General features: G+C 38.5%; 1 protein-coding gene across 16 annotated transcripts in view; it reads right to left on the reverse strand.

Moving 5' to 3' along the window:
• NUP58 (nucleoporin 58) overlaps nt 1-21,595 on the reverse strand; it is a 44,233-nt gene that overhangs the window by 19,603 nt on the left and 3,035 nt on the right. For 4 of the 16 annotated variants that reach the window (XM_082435343.1, XM_082435341.1, XM_082435328.1 and 1 more), the window contains exons 2-13: nt 20,022-20,164; nt 16,053-16,202; nt 15,293-15,430; nt 13,500-13,610; nt 11,771-11,795; nt 10,460-10,537; nt 9,967-10,141; nt 8,349-8,387; nt 6,530-6,609; nt 4,415-4,533; nt 3,902-3,984; nt 418-619 (exon numbers count right to left, since the gene is read on the reverse strand). In XM_082435343.1, the coding sequence (XP_082291469.1) occupies nt 418-619; nt 3,902-3,984; nt 4,415-4,533; nt 6,530-6,609; nt 8,349-8,387; nt 9,967-10,141; nt 10,460-10,537; nt 11,771-11,795; nt 13,500-13,610; nt 15,293-15,430; nt 16,053-16,202; nt 20,022-20,164 (1,343 nt within the window). Of the gene's footprint in view, nt 1-417; nt 620-3,901; nt 3,985-4,414; nt 4,534-6,529; nt 6,610-8,348; nt 8,388-9,966; nt 10,142-10,459; nt 10,538-11,770; nt 11,796-13,499; nt 13,611-15,292; nt 15,431-16,052; nt 16,203-18,919; nt 18,956-20,021; nt 20,165-21,595 lie in introns of all 16 variants that reach the window. The other 12 variants (XM_082435335.1, XM_082435333.1, XM_082435331.1 and 9 more) reach the window with 8 other exon arrangements.

Consider the following 21,595-nt stretch of genomic DNA (forward strand, 5'->3'; position numbering starts at 1 on the left):
AGCCACTGCACGTGAGGGCAAACCACCCGTCAGCATCAGGTACGAAAAGTGCAACCTAGGGCTGGTTTACCTCTGACTTTACAACAATACACAATACAGTCACAATTTTAGAATCTGTTGCTCTTAAATGTGATTCAGTAGTGAAACACCATGTTCTAAAGGGCATTTATAGCAATACAGCAAGTAACATTAATTCACAATATTCAGTATCTAATTGATGTATAATTATTGCTAAGACTACCCTGCATTTTTATCAGGTATATGTTTATAATTGTGTCCATCACAATTTTTAGACTGTATGGGAACAGCTACTCATAGAAATTTCTTCAGTGCTAACACAAAAGGAAGACTCATAAAAATGCACATAAATGCTCTGCATTTTAACAGTAAGAAGCTATAACTTGAATGCATTCAGACCTGTAGCAGGCTGTTGCTGCTGTGTAAGTGTTGCAGCCATGGCAACGGCTGCTGCGTTTGGCATGTTGCTGAAAGGGGTGGGTCCAGTAGTGACTCTGGGCGCATTCTGCCACTTCTTGGCTTCTGCTCGCCTGGCTTCAAACACATCCACAGCGTCTCCCAAGAACATTTTCCTGTAGCCAAGGTACTGTTCTTTGAGCACCTACAGGAATGAAAAAAAGAAAAGGTTAATCAAGTTTTGTGCGACTTGGATAATATAAGGATGAATATAACCATGAAATAAGTTAGCAAAGACAGACCAAAAACACTGCCAACATTACACACTTAATCTAACCCTCAAATCAGAAGGATTTGAGCGATGGATCGGAGAGTTCTATCACACCTTTGTATACTGTCTTCCCTATTTTAGTCATATGTCTTTACGATCAACTGCCTAACATATTCTGGCTTCAGGAGGCCCCCTTTAAAATAAGTCAGCTAAGCTTTTAGACAAGCAAAGTAATATCTAAAATCCCATTTTAAATGTTAAATATTTCAGTTTCTCATGAAAATTTCCCCTCCAAAGGCCAAACTTTGGATAACTTTTAGATTCAAAGAGCTTTAAAAAAAAAAAAAGCCCACTAAATATATATTTGTTAAATACCTTTTTTATCAGTATATATAAATAAATAATAAAAGGCATGGGTGACACATACTAAAATAAGACATCACCTAAGCAGAGAGAGTTTGGAGGGTATAAAGAGGGCTCTTACTTGATCAACATTGTTTATTTTACAATGAGAATAACTCATGTTGAGCTTATGTAACCAAACTGGGGGGAAAAGAAGAGAGAGAGTTTATAATTTCAGAGTAAGAAAGAAAAATCACCAAGTTCATAAAGTGGGCTCGATTACCCAATACAACATTTGCCTTAATTAAGGCCATTAATAGGAAGGATTCTGTTTCACCTTAGAATTATTAAATACTTTAAGGCTTTAGCTTAGTTTAGATCAGGTTTATACTACTTTTGAAGAGACGTTAAGATTTTCATATTTCCAACCTGTTCTTAGCGGAAATTAGTAAATATGAGGCTTTGGGTTGTGACAGGTATTTCCAGCATTTGAAAGCTATCGCCTCCTTCCGTGTGGACGTCAGCATATCATGCTCCAGTTCCAAGCTTTCCCACCTCTGCAACGTGTGCAAGTGGGCCTGCCGAGAGCTGGAAACTGGGGAAATACACTCAGAAGTGGGTCTGCGACATCAGAAACCACAGCTTACGAGAACGGATCTCCCCCAAACGCATTCTCCCTTTTTCTGTGCGATTACAAGCACATACCATGCAGCGTGTGACATCAATAGCCCATAAATTTTAGTTCTACTTCAGATAATGGGAAATAATGACCTACTTTAGAAACTTAAAAAAGACATTTAGTTTTTAAAAAAAAAAAACAAAAAACTGACACCAGCCATGATCTACAGAATTAATAAAATTTACGCCTAATTTTGTCAATGTTGTGGAGGCCTGGCTGATCAGGTGGCTCGAGCCTGTTTCAACAGGTTCTCTGTGTTGTGAATAACACCACAAAAGGAACAAAAAAAAACCTCTTATAAGAGGTGAACAAGTCTAGAAATTACAGTTTACTAAACGCAGCTGAAAATATATGTCAAATCTGATCATGGAACATCCTTTGGGTTCTTGGGATGTGTATTAAAAAAAGGAGTAGGTCAAAATTTCAGGTAAAGTTTATCCAACATGAACTGGAGTTTTTTGTGCCAATCTCTGTCTCATTGTTATTATGGCCCTGTTACCGAAAAACGTAGTTTTCAAACCAGAGAGAAGAAACTGCCATTGAAAAAACATGTATATTTACAAATGATGTGTCTCAGATCTCCTTTAAAATACTCCAGGGAAATCAACTGTACTTCAATAAAAAAAATTTTTTAATAAAATAAAAATGTATTAATTAAAAAAAAATACTCCAGGGGAAAAAAGCATGTGTGGAGAACTGATAAAACAAGGTCAGCAGGATCTTGATAATGGCCCAAGTTGGGTGGTGGGTACCTGAGCATTCATTGTAATAGTGCTCTACTTTTGTGTATATTTGAAAACTTTCATAATAAAACTTAATGGGAAAAAACATCTGCAGAACACAGACTTCAAAGTGCCAACAGAGAATCACCTTTAGCACTCTAAAAAACTAAACACTTATTATAGACAAAGTTTCAAGAGAATTTAATAAAAATTCCTCCTTTAAAACTAAATTATTTTAAAGATTTGGTTTAAAATTTTAAATCTATTAAAGCAAAAGGTTTGAAGTGTGCTATCACTTCAAAAATGGTATGATTTAAGAGGTTAACTTAAAAAAAATTCTATTACCATGCATCAAATTAAAATAAAAATAAAAATGAAAATATTGGTAATCTCCATGAAATTCTATTACAGTTAAGAATTTATTTAGACTCAGGTTTGGATGCTTTGAATTTTTTTTTTTAATTATTTTATTTTATTTTATTATTTTATGGCTGTGTTGGGTCTTGGTTTCTGTGCGAGGGCTTTCTCTAGTTGTGGCAAGCGGGGGCCACTCCTCATCGCCGGGCACGGGCCTCTCACTGTCGTGGCCTCTCTTGTTGCGGAGCACAGGCTCCAGACGCGCAGGCTCAGTAATTGTGGCTCACGGGCCCAGTTGCTCCACGGCATGTGGGATCTTCCCAGACCAGGGCTCGAACCCGTGTCCCCTGCATTGGCAGGCAGACTCTCAACCACTGCGCCACCAGGGAAGTCCCTGGATGCTTTGAATTTTAAAGGTTTTCTCTGACTATACATAATTCCAAGAAAGACTTTAATTATATTTGCTTGATTGGAAAAAGTGTATGTATATTAACATTTCACCCAAATAATTTCTAAAAATGAACATATTACACAAGGTTCAAAATATTCAGTGACAAATTATTTTATTTTTATTATTTTAATAAATACCTGTGTTTCCTGTGTTTAGAAGGGACAAATGTTGTTAGGAAGTTTTTTTATGCAGGGATCAATAAACATTTAAAACACACATAAAATTAAAGCAGTGAGACATGATTTTGCTACTAAGACTGTTTACTTTCTACAGAAATAAACTAAAAGAGATGGAAACAACCCAATGTCCAACAGAAGACGACGGGTTACACAAACTACGTACACACATGCAGTGAAATCCTGCCTGACTACTAAAGACGACGGTGAAGAAGTGTGTGTATGAACATGGAATGTGGTTCACAATGATGAAAAAAGTTAAAATAACAGAGTGCATAGGACACTTGGATTTTTTTTTTTTTTTTAAAGATCTTATCCATGGTTGTGTCTGGGCATGATTTGGATTATTTTAGTTTTAGTCTTTTTCACTTACATATAACTTTAGCTATTTCTGTAATAAGCATGGATACTTTTGTCCTGTGAATGAACAAATAAATACTTCACTTGGGTGTAGATGTCCAGATAGATGAACAGGCAATGAGAACTCACCTTCACATTTTCATGAATAGACTGAAGTTGTGCAGCTAAAGCTACAAATGTTTGATAAATTTTCTGCATAGCCATTGACAAATCTATAAAAGAAAAACATATTATCACACAAATATGTATACGACACAATCGATATTATTTTTCTATTACTTGAGTCCAATTTTTGGTACAGTTAATGTATAGGATGAATAAACTACACCAATACTTCCATGGATGAGAGAAGACAGCAAAACAGACTGAGAGAAGGATTCCTCCATCAGTAATCTGGGGGGCGGGGGGGTGGGTGCGGTGCCCTAGGACATCTGCCCATTACATCATAACAATTCATAACAAAGCATTTTATATTTATAGGAAATAAAGATCTAATCGAGGACTTTTAAGGAAATTGTCTTATAGCAGTTTAAGACAACTACTAGTAATAATCTAGAATATCGACTATATAACAACAACTTAAGCTCTCTAACTGAAAAAACGGTGCTATTAAAAAAAAAATTACCACGGAAAGCATGTTACCTTGAGGGGTGATATGTGAATTGTTCGCTTGGGTGGCAAGATGGTTTTCCAGTTCTTCAATCTGTTGTCTGTACTGCTGGAGCTGCACCTCAAACTGCTGAACCAGGATTCTGAAGTAGCTACACAATAACATTTACCAAGTCAGATCACAGTTTTAAAACACTGTTTCCTTTATATTCAAAATTCCAACAAAAATATGCCCCTGTTTAAGTAGGGCCTTTGAATTAGTCTGATGACATAATGTATCTTTAAGTGACACAGATATTACTGAAACAAAAACCCAAACTTGTAAGTTATCAAGGTATCAAAAATAGATGCACAGCCTTACTCCAATCATGAAAAAATACCAATTAAGGGATAATCTACAAAATAACTTAATACTCTTCAAAAATGTCAAGGTCATCAAAGAAAAGGAAAGACTGAATAAATGTTACGGATTGGAAGTGACTAAGGAGAAACAACAACTAAATCCAGTGTGAAAAGAATCATAGAACAGAAAAAGTACATTAGTGGAAAAGACAGTAAAATTCAAATAAGTTCTGTATTTTGGTTAATACAGTACCAGTGTTAATCCTGTTCTTGATAATTATACTATGATTATGTAATATGTTAACAGTAAGGGAAGCAGGTAAGGGATATAAAAAAATTCTTTGTACTACCATTTTTCCAACTTTTCTATAAGTCTAAAATTCAAAAGAAAAAGTTAAAAAAAAACGTGCAATTGTCAACTAGATTTTACAGCCGAATACTTACAGTTCTTACGTTTATAATCTGAAATACTATTGATATTTATAATCTGAAAACACTACAGTGTACTACAGAAAGAGTATGTAATTATAATCACTATTCTGATAAATTTAACGAGAGAATGCTAGAAAGATAAAAAGGGACCTTGAATAGCACAAAACGCAGTCTGAACACGACTCCACAAGAAATGGGGAACTGTGAAAGCTTTTCACAGTGGAAAATCACACAATTCAACCCATCTCAAAATTATCTCTGATGGCAGCATGAAGAACAGGACAGCAGAATAAAATACTGCGGAAGTCCAGCAAAGGAGCTCATCCCACGCTAATCTGAGTAAGGCAGGAGTGTCACTGCCATTGTCCAGTCCTGATTCGGATCACTGTACTGTGGTTATGTAAGAGAGTATCCTTATGTTTAAGAAACACACTCTAAAGTACTCAAGCATTAATGGGTATCATGTCTGCAAGCAACTCTAACTGTCCAGGGGGAAAATGTATTTACACATATGGAGAGCAAGGAACAAAACTACAGTAGAAATGTTAACATGCAGGGAATCTGGATGGAAGATACATGAGAATTCTTTGTTTCATTCTTGAAACTTTTTCGTAAATCTGAAACTATAATAAAAAGTTAAAAAAAAAAAAAAGGGTGAGGGGCCAGGAGTCAAACAGACCCCTACCACTCAGAAGCTCAGGATTCTCCTCTTCATGCCTCAGGCTCCTCATCTCTAAGACTGGAATGTGACAGCTGTGGAGGGTTTGTGGGAAAGCAGATACAGCAGGTGAAGTGCCAAGAGCGCTGCGTGGCATATGGCAAGCATTTGAGAATATTAGCTATTATTCTCTTGCACAACACAGACAAGACATATACCACATGCATGGAAACCACATGAATACACAAGCTGGGTACAGGCGGGTTTTTCAGGTTCACTTATCTACACTTTGTAATTTTTCTTCCTGAAGATTTATTATGTATGCAAATAAAAGTTTTGGAAATAAGTGAAAGAGTTAAACTATACTTAGTATGCCCTGTTTAAGGAAGGGACTATCATAAAGTATTTTTTAATTGAAAGTCCTTATGGGTATAAATGTAAGTTTCTACTATCTGCACAATGTAATCAAGTAGAATAGACCCTGTAAGTAATATGAAGTGCAACTGCATAATAGTGGGTAAAAGCTCAGACCTTAGCCTTCACTTACCTTTCAATAAAATGGGGACAATATACCCTCTCAGAGTTATTATGAGAGTTAAATTTAAAAATCCACATAAAGTGCCCAGACTTGCTACAAAGTAAACTAAAAATCCCTACCCTGTATACTGTTTTTACTGTTCTGCTTTTTTAAAGAGAGAAACATTTGTTTAACTTACTCAGCAGGAGCTGTATTTTCATGTTGGAGTCCAGGTGGTGTTTTCTGGGTTCTTAAAGCTATTTCAGCATTTTTTAACTCCTGATATAATAGAGGTTAAAAAAAAGAAAAAGCCAATTAAAAGTTAGGCTAAAAATACTAACTACCTCTGGACTGAAACTTCAACAATGCCATTCCCGGAGCTTCATATGCTGTGAGAACTTATTATGGATGAAGCCGCTGTACAAGGTGCTAAAACCTCCTTCCAGGCAAGACAAACTACACTTTTAACAAACTTTATAATAAATTTATGGTCTATTTTAAGAAACCATGGATTCCTGTAGGATTTGTGAAGTGAATTCATCCACAGTTAAAGATAGTGTTACTATTTTAAAATCTGTAATAATACAACTATAGAAAACACTATTTATAAAAAGCAAGGTAGTAGTAATAAAATAACCCTGAGGTTGATGACAGCAGCAGTTAACATTCTGGGTACTTACTTACTGTGTACCAAGCCCTGTGCTACAGGCTCTCCTTCTACTATCATGGTCACTCCTCAGTAACAACTCTATAAAGTGGGTGACGAAGTTACAGAGACATTAAGTAATTTGCCCAAGGCCACGCAGCTGGAAGACCTGAGACCTGAGTCTAGGGGCCCAATTTTTTATACCTCACACACTTAACCTCCCTTCCACTCCTCTTCAGTGCCACTCTTATCTTCCAGCCAATGGTTTTTCAAGACTCATAATGTGTCTAACCCACTTACACTCCACATTCCTATCATTTCATTGCTTCCGCAACCTCTATTTCAACGTCTATTTAAGTTTCCCTTATTTAAAAAGAAGTCTCTTATCCTAACTTTATGTCCCCTGCAGCAACTTCCTGCCCTCATTTTACTGCCCACCTGTGAAGTCTCTAACAGTCTCTAACTGTCCCTTCCACCTCCGTGTTACTCTCCACCGCAGGCTTCCGTCCTATGACCCCGGACACGGGCCCAGAGCCTGGACTGCCCAGCGCTGAGCCGCGCCTGGGTCTCACTGGCAGGGCTCCCGTAACGCTTAAGGGCCTGCAGGTCCTCCAACAGGCCCTCTTCCTGCCTCCTCGCCTTCCGCTGTCACCCTGCCCCTTCCTCGCAGCCTGGGAACCACCCCCACAGCTCTCAAGGCTCAACTCTTGATGTGCCACTACCGCTGCATCCTGCTCCGGAGGGAGGCTGGACGCCCACTGAGCCCGCTGCACTCCGTCACACCTTGTCCCTGGAACACTGGCGTGACTGCTTTAGCTCACTCTCCCTAGGATACCCTAAGTGTTTTGATCCCAAATGCCAGAGGAAGTGCTCTGCACATAACAGATGCTCAAAAAGGTTCTCTGAATTTGTGGATTCAGCAATATAACTTCAGCGAACCATGTGGCACCTGCCCTGCCCACAGAAAACATTAACCACACGACTTATCTGGACTCTTAAGTGATGTCCCCCAGACAGGGCATGTGAAAGACTTTACTTCCATAAGGTTCTGGTCTTCACAATCTCAACGCTGCTCCTTACCTCAGAATTGCTTTTATTTCCCAGAAAGGCTTTCTTTGAACAAAAGGTTTTGGATTTAATAAGATGGATAACTCCTTCACTAAGGGAGTCGATATTTCTGTTTTCAATTGGCAATTCACGAGACTGTGGGTAGAGCACTAATTCCTGTGTATTTGAAATAAGAGAAACCACAGAGCAAACTCCTTTGAGATCTCCTATAAACTTTCCTCAACTCAACTCAGAAGCCATTTTCCCTTAAGGGAACTCTCGACTCCTACCCTCTTCTTTCTCAGTCTTTGGGCATTTCACTTACCCCACGAGACTTCAGTACTTTGGAGTTCTCCTTTTGTCTCTGAAAGACAAGTCTGGTTATGTGACAAGTGTCTCACAAGTGTTTGTGGATGGAATCACCCAGTGTGAGAGTTACAATGGTTCCCATTCTTGTGTTCATTTTTTTCCCTTGAGTTTGCCTCCTCTATTACTTTGATAATGACCTTGTGCATATAATTTCATAAAAATTTCACACATGAAATTTAGAATTTCCTATAATATTTAATCAGAGTCAAAACACTCTCCACAGTCTAAAGGCTTAAGTAACATTCTGTTCCTCCTAGGAAATACATATCTGATGATAAGGGAAGAACAAGTGGGAAGGAAACATGGGGGAATACTTTATTCATATTTAACCAAAGAATTTGTAAGTGACCAGGAAACCTGAAAGCAGACAATAAAGCCTTTGAATCCTCTTTAAGTATCATAGTTTAGATTAGCTATTTTGGTAACACATTTATTAAAAATGTCACAAAGTATTCTCCAATAGTTGACTTAAAGACACATAAGCAGGTAAAAACTTCCAGTTACAAAATAAGTCTTGGGGATATAACCTACAGCATGGTGACAACAGGTAACAATACTACACTGTATATCTGAAAGTTGCTAAGACAGTAGATCTTAAAAGTTCTCATCTGAAGAGGAACAAAAAATTGTTAACTATTTGTGCTGATGGGTATTAATTAGACTTCTTGTGGTCATCGTTTCACAATATACACAAACATTGAATCATTATGTTGTACACCTAAAACTAATAACGTTATATGTCAATTACATTTCAATAAAAAAAGACACAAAGCACTTCACAAATTTTTACTTAAAATATTATCACTTAATTTATGAAGAGCACAGCACCCTGATAAACCCATTAAAAAGGCGCATATCACGTAAAGTTCATTAACAGATCAGGGAAAACTTCAGGGAAAGATTTCTAGATTGCCATGATCAGATCAAGTATACTGTACAACTGTGAAATATAAAACAAGTAAATCATCTATCATCATTCTTCCCCACTGATGTGAAGAAGATATTTTACGCCATGTATTATACCACCAGGACAAGAAGCAAGTAGACATTAGTGACAGAAGGTATCAGCCTCATTACCATTTTTATTAACCGAGACCTAACAAAACTAGCAAGTCACTGGAACTTAATATCTATAAAGCATGATATAATTTATATTTAACCACTGACAGATTAAAAAAATGTGTTTTTCCCTCTTGTATAATAATTTAGGCAGTAGGCACACTTATGAAACAAAGCAGTCAGGAGCATAAGCTCTAGAGTTGGATTACCAGGGTCTGAATCTATGCTCTTAGAAACAAAGCTCTCTGTTTTCTTGTTTGAGGTAATAACAGTACCTACCTCAGAGGGCTGTTGTGAAAAATCACTAGGTTAATATATCTAAATTGCTTAGAATACTGCCTCATACATAGTAAGCACTCAATAAAACCCAGTAACTGTTAGTATAGTAATTTAAAAGTATATGCGCTATATGGTTTTCTCATAGCATGTCTGTATGAAACTTCATAATTTTAAAAAGACCTATTTCTACTTGAAAAAAAAATTAACGAAACTCCTACAATAAAATGACAGTTTACCTGAGCAGTTTCTATTTTCAGTTTGTCAATACTGAGAGTGTTCCTCTGCAGCCCACTGGCAGCCAGCGACAGAAGCTGCTTCAGAGCTTTAATATCTTCCTGCACTTTAAGCATCGCTTTTGAAGACATTCTACTAATTTCTTCTTGGACTTGTTTTTGTTCCTTCACAAATTTCCTAAAAAAATAAATAAAACTGAGTTTAAAAAAAAATACACCTTTGGTTTTATACAGAAAAAAAAGTAGGCTGGTCAGAGTTTTACGTCCAAGTGTGTTAAGAAGCAACTATTAAAAATTCACCTACAGTTCACAGAATGGCAGTTACAGAATTTTAATTCCTTTATTTCTTTAACTCCATTGTTCTGCTTTCTCCCTCATTTCTAAAAGCACCACCGTGCTCCCCACGTTAGAACGCTCAGGAGGGGGAGAGGGTCCCCCGAAACACCTCCCGGCACTCCAGTCTGATTCGTCTGCTGACAACACCTCGCACACTTACTGCAGGCTGTCCACGTCCTGGCAGATGACGGCAGGCAGAGTCTCGTCCTTCAGTGCTTTACTATCCCTAAGAAAGATGCCACAGGCGCGTTAACATCAGAGAGCATAAAAAGCTGACGGCTCTGTATATCTTCTTTGGAGAAATGTCTCTTCAGGTCTTCCATACCTGGAGGTGATTCGCTGTGTTGTACAGCAGAAACTAACACAACATTGTAAAGCAATTATACTCTAATAAAGATGTTAAAAAAAAAAAAAGCTGACAGCTGAGTTCTACAACAGTATGTGTTAAGATACAAGAAAACAGAGCAAATATTCCCCATTTACAGTCTTCTTGGATGATTTTGAAGTTCTTTATAAAGAACAATAAACTTCGTGATCTACAAAATAACTAACAATTCATCTGACATGGAGGTTTCTTTTCTAAGGAGACTGGCATCTATTATAAGTACATGTAGATACATTTGACTAAATGTTTAAGAACAAAATAAATACAACAAAATAAATAAATTAAATAAAAAAATAATAAAACTTCTCACAATGAGTTGCTCACAATATTTTACAACTTCAATTTGTTCTTCAACAAAATAAGACCTAGGAGGAGCTTAAAAGAATGATGACTATTTAAGGAAGACAGGAATAAATGAAACTGGGCTGTAATGGTGGGAGCCGCAGATCTGTACAACTTCGGGGACATAACCCTGGGCAAACGGCAGGCTCTCGCCTCTTCTCCCTTTACGTAACAAGGCTAAAATACACACAAGATGTTTGGGAGGCTGGAGCTTCGTCATTTACTTACAAATGCTTTATTTAATGTAATAGAAATTATGTGAGAATACAATTGGCAAGAAAATAATGATCTTCAAATGTATATATGACGTACATGGAGGTTATTCTCCCTCTTCAACATCAGTGAATGGTGCTGGGACAGTAATTTATATATAAAATAAATGGTATATATACATTTTTAATTTGTATATATAAATAAAAAGTGCTCCGAGAGTAAAGTTCCATGAGTTGTTCAACATTTACTAAGTTAAAAAGACACATACATATATTTGTGTTTATCCATATTATTTGGGGAAAAGCCAACTATTTCCTGGGAAGAATTGGTTGTAAATTTTCTTAAAGATCTGACCTTCCATAATCTCTCCAGAGCCTATGCTTATTATTTTATTTTTGACAAAAACTTTAAAAGATTTTTTCTTCTAAATACCTATAAGGTTCCATTTATTTCCAACCATACCATTGGCCTATAGTTTAATACGTAAAACTCTTTCATTAAAATATTTTAAAAGTCAAATTGTAGACTTACTCTGGTCTTGTTCCTGTTTTATCACCTAGAAAATTCAAGAAGCTTCGTGTAAAAATAGGTTATTTATCAATGTATTCCAAATACAAATTTTAAGTTAACACAAACTAAGGTATAAATAAAAATTGTTAAGGATTTCTTAGAATGCCTCTTAATAAACAGCATATGATGTCACGACTTGTCACAAACTCTAAACACAGCATGTTACAGACATGTTTATGTACACATAAACACAGTTAGGTAGCTGATTTGCATCTATTTCTTTCAAGGGCAAGAATCTTCCTTTTTCAACTATCTTCCCTGAGAACTCTCCCTGCCGAGGAGTCTAAGTCCCGAGAGCTTCAGCTGACACTTTTTAAGGCCCCCTGAACAGGCTGCTCCACCTGAGTAAAAAAAAAATAAGCTGCTAAAACATCTAAGGCTATTTTTTGAATTATGGAGTTACTACAAAGAAAATTAAGTAAAAACAAGAGACAGGACCTTATGTTTAAAATTTTTCATTCAAAGAGAAATAAATCCAAATTTTCTAAGATCAAAAGGATTTTACCAACTTTTAGGATAGTAATTCACTCTTTAAAACAAGTATCTCCTACAATAAAACCCATGTCCAAGTTTTAAAATCCCTATACAGATATAGGACACTGAATATTTTACAACGTCATGCATTATGCCATTCTAAGCTCTTCCAAGCGGTTCAGTGCAGTGTGTATGCACGTGCTCCAGCTGAATATGCTTTCATCAGAAACAGAATAGGTGTTGTGAAACAAAAAACAAGCAGATCACACACACAGAACCAACAACCACAAGAAAACTGCAAAATGAATTTGGGTTGGAAAAAAATTTTTAAAGGATATTAGGCATGCCAAGAGCACAGCAAGAAGGGCATATTCACACTGGTTGGTGAGTAAATAAATTGGTAAAACCTTTCTGGAAAGCAATTTCACAATATATGCCAAGAGACTCCAAAATGTCCCTCCCTATAAGCCAATGATTCAATTTCTAGGTATTTGCCCTAAGGAAATAACCAAAATATGAACAAAATTTATAATAAAAGTATACAGCATCTTCTGTGTGCCTGGCTCTCCCAAGGTTTTACCAGCAGCAATCCTCGAACCAACCCCATGAAGCAGGGACTGTTATTTCCCCTACTTTACAAAGCACCGAGATAGCCTGAATAAGGTCACAGAGCCTGTGAACAGCTAAGCCAGGATCTGCAGCCAGCAAACCAGCTCCAGAGCCGACTCTTAACTACCATACTATGTTGCCTCTCTCTACAAGGATACCCAATACAGTGATGCTTCCCAGAGCGAAGATCTGGAAACAAACACTAACCGCAGGATGATGGCTGACTGCATGATGACATATCCATTCATAAAACTGACATTAAGCAGCATTAAAATATTTGTAAAGAATTACGGACACTGACTAAAACTTGTGATATATTACACGAGAAGGAATAGGTTACAAAACATGTACCATGGTCTCGATTTTTAAAATGCATATTAAAACACGCATTAAGATAGTTACCTAAAACATATGCACATACAAATCTGAGTTGTCTACAAAAATAAAATCTTAAATGCACAACACACACAAAATTTGTGAAATATAATGCAAACTTAAAAATAATACCTTTACTATTGAATATTTAACTAACAATCTTCCAGACATAGGAATTTAAGTTCCCTCAACAGGACTGTTAGAACGTGAAATTAAGAGTAACATTACTTACTCTTTTTATCCGAAGAGCTGCTAAAATCTAACCCTCCAAGGCCTTCGTTGCCTGCAGATGAAGTAGCTGCTGCAGTTCCCAGAGACAGACCTAAAGCATTCTGTCCAAGTCCTACAAACAAGCCAGATGCCACTTATGAAGTTCCTCAGTCTTTATAATGATTTCTCCACTGATCAAAGCATTCAAATACATTTAAGTTGGATCCCAGATTATTTTCATTCTTGATTTAGACAAATAGTAAGATACAAGTCTAGAGCATGCTCTGGACAAAGACTGATAATCTTGCTTGGATTCAATGGTATATGTAGTTTGAATAATGTGATTTTATTTATTAAAACTGCCAGAATATATCTGTTCATGGATATTTGTGGATACTCGATTTTACTTTTTTTTAAACCCTCTCTATCAAAGCAGTTTTAGTTTGCATATTTTCAGGTGAATACATCTTGTCTTCCAATCATGCTTTGGAATTCTATACTTTTAAAATAATCTAGTACTGGATGTGTTAATTAACTTGATGGGGGGGGAAACAATGTATACAGTCAAATCTTCATGTTGTACACTTTAAATATCGCACAATTTTATTTGTCAATTATACCTCAACAAAGCTGGGGGAAAATAAATAAAATAATCTAGCATGAATTCATAAGATTTTAGTATAATATAAAGCAAACAGTTCTACTACTAATGAAATTTAAAGAACTGATAATTAAAGACTTGAAGTTCAAACATCAAGATTTCACATTCTCAAGTTTTTTTCCATTAAACTTAAAAAAAAAAAAAAAAGTAAACTTCACTTATTTAAATCCTACTTCACAGACAAAAGGAACTGGAGCTAAACTCTAGTAATCTTAAGTCATCAGTGTGTACCTGTGACTCAAGTAGCAAAATTTCAAAGATCCTGCACTGGTAAATCATATAAGTCCATGCATTCTCAAGCTGACACAATTGTGTTCTTTTTAGACAAGATGCTATTTACCTTAAAAACAGGAAACTGCAGGATATACTGGATAAGAGCATGGGATAAATGAAAACTGGATTTAAATCCTGACAACGTGTGAAAAAACACAGCTGAATAAATGTTATGAATTTTTTAAAAATCAGTGGCACCTTTAGGTTAACATAACCATAAAGTAAGCATTGAATACTGTGTCAAAGAGCCTAAGAAAAATCAGAACAGACCTAAAAACTCAATAACAAGACACAAAAACTACCCTCTAACTCGTTTCTATTATTTTCGTGTTTTGCTCCCATGGGAATCTTTGGGAAAGATGTTTAAATATTTATCCTGCAAAGAAATGTACGTTATAGTCATCTAATGATTTGGTTATTAGAAGACACCTACAAAATTTGACTATAATAAAATCATTTAATACTTGTTTTTAATGTCCTGACTTCAAAGCACTCTAACACCCTTTCCTAAGATCTATAACAGAAAGCCATTCCCAGAACCAGGCTTATGAGGTCAAGTTGTGTCACAGTGAATTTAGAGGCTAAACGATTCAAGACTAACCAACTGCCGTTTATTAAAAAGACAAACTTCTCTAGAATAGTTTACTGGCTCCGGAAACAGGCTCTTTCTTGCCTCCTTACCTAGTCAGTCAATGTTGAGAAAATGCATTTCTAAAATATGGCAATCATGTATGAACAACTTTATTTTATAATTCAGTTTTTACACTAAAAGGAAAACATAACGGTTCAAGAGACCACGTGATCTGCTCCAAAGACCAAAACAAAGACAGTAAATTTAAACACGAATATTTACTCTTCCGGAGAGTAAATATCACAGTTACCTGATGTTGCCGTGCTCGCGCTTTGGAAAAGCGGCCCTCCCAAACCCGTCAAGGCTCCCCCTAAAGAGAGGCCTGCGGGTGCGGTGGTGGCTGCAGCTGCCGTCCCACTCAGGCTGCTCAGAGTGAATCCTGTGGACGCTATAAGAAGTGAGCCCGTAAGCCCCCACAGAGCGTGAGCACCACAGCAAACACAAGACACTTCCTTAAAAACTGACGTCACGATAAACTTGGCTCTTGAGAAAAAACACTCACTAAATCTAACATTATATATACTTGAGAACAGAAAGAAATAGTACCTTTAAAGTAAAAACCAGTGGCAGGAATAAGGGGTTTGGTTAATACCAGCATGGTATCAGCTAAGTGACTCCAGGCAGTAATAGAGTTTTCAACCCAGGCTACCAACTCCACACTCAAAACCGGATGAATCCTAAGCCAAGCAAGGTTTATGCAAACTCTTTATCCTTCCCTGTCACCAAAGTGCGCCTTGAAAACAAAGTAGACATCAACAGTTTCACATGGGCCCTCTCACCCGCTCCCCTGCTTTGCTCTGTAAAGAGACCAACTTCCAAGAGGGCCTCTGCTGCTTTAATGCTCAAGGCTGATCGTCACAAACCAGTAATTCAGTAGGTCAACACTGCTGAATGACTGAAATAAAAATTCTCCCAAACTGAAGTTATCTTTACCAAAGGTGGATACCTACATTCACTGACCGAAATTAGAACTCAACCAGAAAATGCCACCCTCCCCCGACACGCCTCACCTGCAGGAGTCGATGTCAGAGCAGACGAGAGCGTGAGACCGCCAGCCGAGGCAGACGTGATGGGCAGCGCAAACGGTGTGGCGGACGCCGCGGGTTTGCTGAAGCCTAAGCTGAAGCCTGCCGTGGACGCAGACGTGGTGGCCGGCGGGCCTGTAAAAAAACATCCCAGCTTACCGTAGCTGCATGTGCATTATACAGGTATCAATCAGGAGCCTGGAAGTCTACTTCTCGTAGATGGAACAAAGGTATATGTACTTATACACTTATAAGAGAGAAAAATCATTCACCAAATCAGGGTGCATACTGAAGATGAAAATCCAATCTATGTGGTAATACTGAAATTCAATTTCAGCCCTACCTCTAGATATACCTAACACGGCGCTTCCCCCCTCCTTTCCTTTATACTCAGCAGCAAACAGTCCTTCTTCTCCAGGACTATTTAAAACATCTTCTCTGCTGCCTGAAGCCCTCCTGCTCTGCTTCTGCGTCTGTCACTGCCCTCCAGTCCCCTCTGTCCGTCTCCCTCCTCGGTTCACCTCTTTTTATTTTTTTAATTTATTTACTTATTTTTGGCTGCATTGGGTCTTCGTTGCTGCGTGCAGGCTTTCTCTAGTTGCAGCAAGCGGGGGCTACTCTTTGTTGTGGTGCGCGGTCTTCTCATTGCGGTGGCTTCTCTTGTTGTGGAGCACGGGCTCTAGGTGCACGGGCTTCAGTAGTTGTGGCACGTGGGCTCAGTAGTTGTGGCACATGGGCTTAGTTGCTCCGCGGCATGTGGGATCTTCCTGGACCAGGGCTCAAACCCGTGTCCCCTGCATTGGCAGGTGGATTCTTAACCACTGCGCCACCAGAGAAGTCCTCGCCTCTTTTTATAAATTGAAGTATAGCTGATTTACAGTGATTCAGGTGTACAGCAAAGTGATTCAGTTTTATATATGTACACACACACACACACACACACACATATATATTCTTCTTCAGGTTCTTTTCCATTATAGGTTACTACAAGACGTTGAATCTAGTTCCCTGTGCTATACAGTAGGTCCTCGCTGTCTATCTGCTTTACACATACTACTTGTGTATCTCTGTTCACTTCTTAAATGATACTCCCTAAGGCTCCATTCTTGCTCCCTCACTTCCTGAAACATCTCACCCACTTTCAGAATCTCAACTAGGTTCATGGGTCTAAATCTACATCTACCTGAGTCTCCAAAGACTAGCTCTACCTGGATGTCCCTCTGGACCCCTACACATCTCCCTATAAAAAAATTTCCTAACTCCCCCACGGTCAATTTGGTTGCTCAAGCCAGAAACCATAATCATCCTTGACGTCTCCTCGCTGCCCTGTCTTCTATCAGTACAAGTCCTGTCATTTCCACTTCAGAGATATCCCTGGATTACACACATCCTCAAAAACCTTAGTTGAGGCCATCTCTCTCTCAAGAACTATTATAATAACCTCCACGATCAGTCTCCTCTAATCTACTCTTGGAATTATCTCAGTTACTTTAAAAAAGAACAAAATAATATGCTGCTGATTCCCCCGACTTAAGGTTCCCACTAAGTCTATACATTAGTCTTCAGAATAGATTCTAAAGGCTTGGTACCCAAAAACCTTTCCTATGTGGTCCTAACCTGCTCCGCCAATCTCCTCTTCCTACCATGCCTACCCTCAGAATCCTAAACTCCAAGAGCAAAGCACCTTTGCTATTTCCCTGGATCCTTTAATGACTGGGCCTCTGCACTCTCCACTCCTGCCTGAACAGTGCTTCCTGCCCCGCCCATCAACAACTCCCGTTCTCCTCCTCCTCGGCCTTCCTAGTGCCTTTCATGCGCCTCTCAGCGCGCGTATCAGGTGACACCAGAACCCATCGCTCGGCACCCAGCGGCCCCTGACCTCATCAGGGTCTTCCACCACATTCCGCTGATATTCAACGATCAAGGCATTGTGTAGACTCACGGCCACAGCCAGGAAGGAGGAGTTACGCAAAGTCACTAAACAGAGAAGTTATGAATGACCTGCACTTTGGCTTCTCCTGAAGGCACTGAGAGAAAAGAAGTCAGAAACCATGCTTCTGGATCGTCCTTGCCACAAGTGGAGGTCCCTGCAGAGTAACAGGCTTTGAAAACACGCATCGGCTCTGAAATCTCAGGAGAGGACCCAACTGCTTGCCCTCGTAACCAGTCCTGTACGAAACTTTGGTGGTAGACAGACGTGCTTTCTGTTGATAACAGGTAAGCAGCATCTAAGTGAAGAAAGTTCACCAATCTTCAATTTACTTCCATTTTAAGTTTACCTTTAATTAAATTAAGTAATTTTAATTGAGGTTCCTCACTGTCCTCTCATCCTTTCACATTATTCCCTGGCATCCAGGTCAAGGCGCTGTCACCCTGGTTACCCACATTCCCTGCAGCATATCACGATAGAGAACCACGATATTTTTGAGCTGGAAGGGAATTCAGAAACTTTTTATTCCAATACCCTCATTTGAAAGATAACTAAAAGCTGCCAGATATGACCAGCTAAGGCCTCACAATTATTTAGAGGTACAGCCAGCGCTTAATTCCAAGACTTCTGGCCTAAAGTTTGGTTCTTTTTTCACTAAAAGGGCTTAAATGACTGAAAAATATAAATGTGAAATAAATTTTGACAGAAAAAGACAATTCTGTATTAAAATTTTTTTCTGAACTAAAAAAGGATTACATAATCATCGATTTTTTTAAAATAGTAAAATACTGAAAGGTTCTTTGAAAAGTATCTATGATCTATATTCAGTTCCTTATATGTTTCTTCTATAGCCCAGTTCTGTGAGAGATTAGGAAAGAGTAGAAAAACCACAGATCTGGGCTCTTCCCTCAAAAATTCTTACTCGGAGTTAATCCTGTAGTTACAGCTGTTGCTATTCCTGGGGACAAAAAGAGAAATAAACTTTAACCATCAGTGGCAGATGGCATTCTTTTGGCCTGTCACAGGGCAAGACTTGGAATCACCCTCAGGGAGTGATAACACTGCTGGTGAGACTAACGGGTACCACAGTATCTTCCACCACAACCACTGCCTAATACAGCGTTCCTTCTATAGCACTGGTTCTCGTATCACAGGCTGTGTATAATTTGATTAATTAGGGATTAAGAGTTGTAAAATGCAAACAACTATTGCCTATAACAAAATCCGGCAAGAAGGAAAAAAAGCTAGTCCAAACAAAACACCGGCACTGTCTCAAGAGGCACACTGGCTGGTCTCACGTTTACGCCTGCAGTTCTTCCACGGTCTCTGTGTAGCTGTGCAAAGGGCTGCAGTCGAGGCTGGCAGCTCAATGCAAAAGGTGGTAACACAGACCAAGAGACTCTGAGGGCAGAGAATAAAGGTAAACGAGGAAGTAAACTTTTAAAATGGTGGCTCCAGTGAAACATGTGTTTTGCTTATAATAGCAAAATATCTGTATTTTTTTAAAAAACTTTTTATTATTGAAACGTCCACCAGAAACCTTTACCTCCTGCCCTTTTCCCAGTGCAACAATTGTTTTAATAATAAAAAAATCTGAAACATCTCTTAGGAATGTAAATTATAATGTTATAGCAAAATAGGAAGCTGACTGTCCCATATATGCTAAATTAATTAATGTCCAAACTGTAAACTTGACTCAATCTTCACCAAGATAAAACACTGCATTATATAATCTAACATAAACTTGAATTACTTTAATTCACTATTTTTGAATAGATTTATTTCCTTTAATTCTTAAATATATGTGTGTGTTGTCCTTCCTTACACTGAAGTAAGTCACAGCTAATGGCTGGCCCTATCTCTGACCCTTGATCCCACATCCGTCTGCCTTTTCATCTCAGTATTTACCATTTTTTAGGTCTACCACCAGTGACGATCCTTGTAAAGGGAGGAGACACAGGACAGAACCTGCAGAGAATGAATACCCCACACCCACTCCCTGAGACTCTGACAACCCTCCTTACCTGTGTTCGTTCCTCCTAGAGTGAACCCAGTGGCAGGTTTAGATCCAAAGAGCCCGGTTCCAAAACCACCAGAAGGAGCAGATGTTGTCACTGGAGTCGCCGTGCTCCCCAGAGTCCCAAAGCTGAGCCCCACAGAAGGGCTGCTTGTTCATAGAAAACACAAAATAAAGTCTACTAGAGCCAATACTTATTTACGGGAAACGCAAGTTAGCTCTTCGAGGTTAATTATTTCTCCATTTAAGCATCTCACACATCTCCACAGGATACAAAAGTAATCACAACTCACCTTCCACCAACCACGTTCAAATATTTTTCTGTTCTCTATAAAAATAAATCCACATACAAAATTATTCTTAAAAAGTGCAACACCAGTCTTCAAGAAAAGCAGAATCTACAGCAATTAGGATTTCAGACGCCAAGGAATCATAAACAAGATCACATATATTCTGCTTTCACCGGTTTTTGTCTGAAAGCTAGCGTATTTTAAAACAGCCACAGGAAACCCTACAAATGTGGATCATTTTCCTTCGGAACTATGCACGTACAGTTCACACTGCTAAGCTCATTCGTTCTTCCCCGACTGCTAACATAAAGACGTGCCCAGAAATAGGAGAGTCACTCGAAGCTGTCCCCGCCACCTCTCTGTTGCTGTATCGCCACCCCTGGGGGTGGGGATGAGGGACAAGAACAGACATACCCTGGCACGAGGAAGCTGCAAAGCAAAGCTACCCTCTGCAAAGACTGTGTAAGATCAGCAGAAACCCTCCTCAGAGGTTCTGAAAGCTTAAAAAAGAGCAGCTGATAATAACAAGTGATGCGAACAAAGTTTACAGCTTTTCAACTGTTCTTAGCAAGCTGCAGAGGCTCAAATTTGCTATCTATAAATGGTAGAACAAATTATGAAAACAAGCCAAAAAATCTTGACAATTTGACACTTCAAAAATTATGTAGGAGAGTTAAGAGAGATTACAACATGTATAACATAATGGGAAATCCCGTTCATGCTATACATGTATCTTTATTACTTCTCTCCCGGGCCTTCCACATAGACATAAACACCATGGCGGAACCCCATGCCAGTTTTAAAAAAAAGCTTCACAGCCTGCGGCATTTCAATGGAAGGGGCAGGCAGTAGTGCTCTGGCCAGGCTCCGGTACCAGCTCTCCAACGTGCTGGTACTTGTGTGACATAACGTTTCTGGGCCTCTATTTCCTCATCAGCAAAATGGGAATAACAGTACCCACTTAAGATTTTTTGTAAAGATTTAGAGATTATGAAGGGCAAATTAACTTCACTCAATAAATGCTGTTGCTACTGCTATCATAAGGAGCACTTATAAATTCAACTAAACATATTATGTACAAGGTTCTATGCCTGTTAATCACTGTGAGGGGAACGGAGAGGGAGGAGCTTTTTAAGGAAGGAGAACTTGAAATCAGTCACCAACACTGCGCAGGAAAAAGGAGAGGGTGCACCCTAATTGTGTCTTTTCCTATTAGCACGTGTGCACGTGCCCCTCTGCGTATAAGCACAGGGGGCTGGCAGAGCAGGGCTGCAAGGTCTCACCCAGAATT

Source organism: Balaenoptera physalus, assembly GCF_965194825.1.
Source record: "Balaenoptera physalus genome assembly, chromosome: 18".
Lineage (NCBI taxonomy): Eukaryota > Metazoa > Chordata > Mammalia > Artiodactyla > Balaenopteridae > Balaenoptera > Balaenoptera physalus.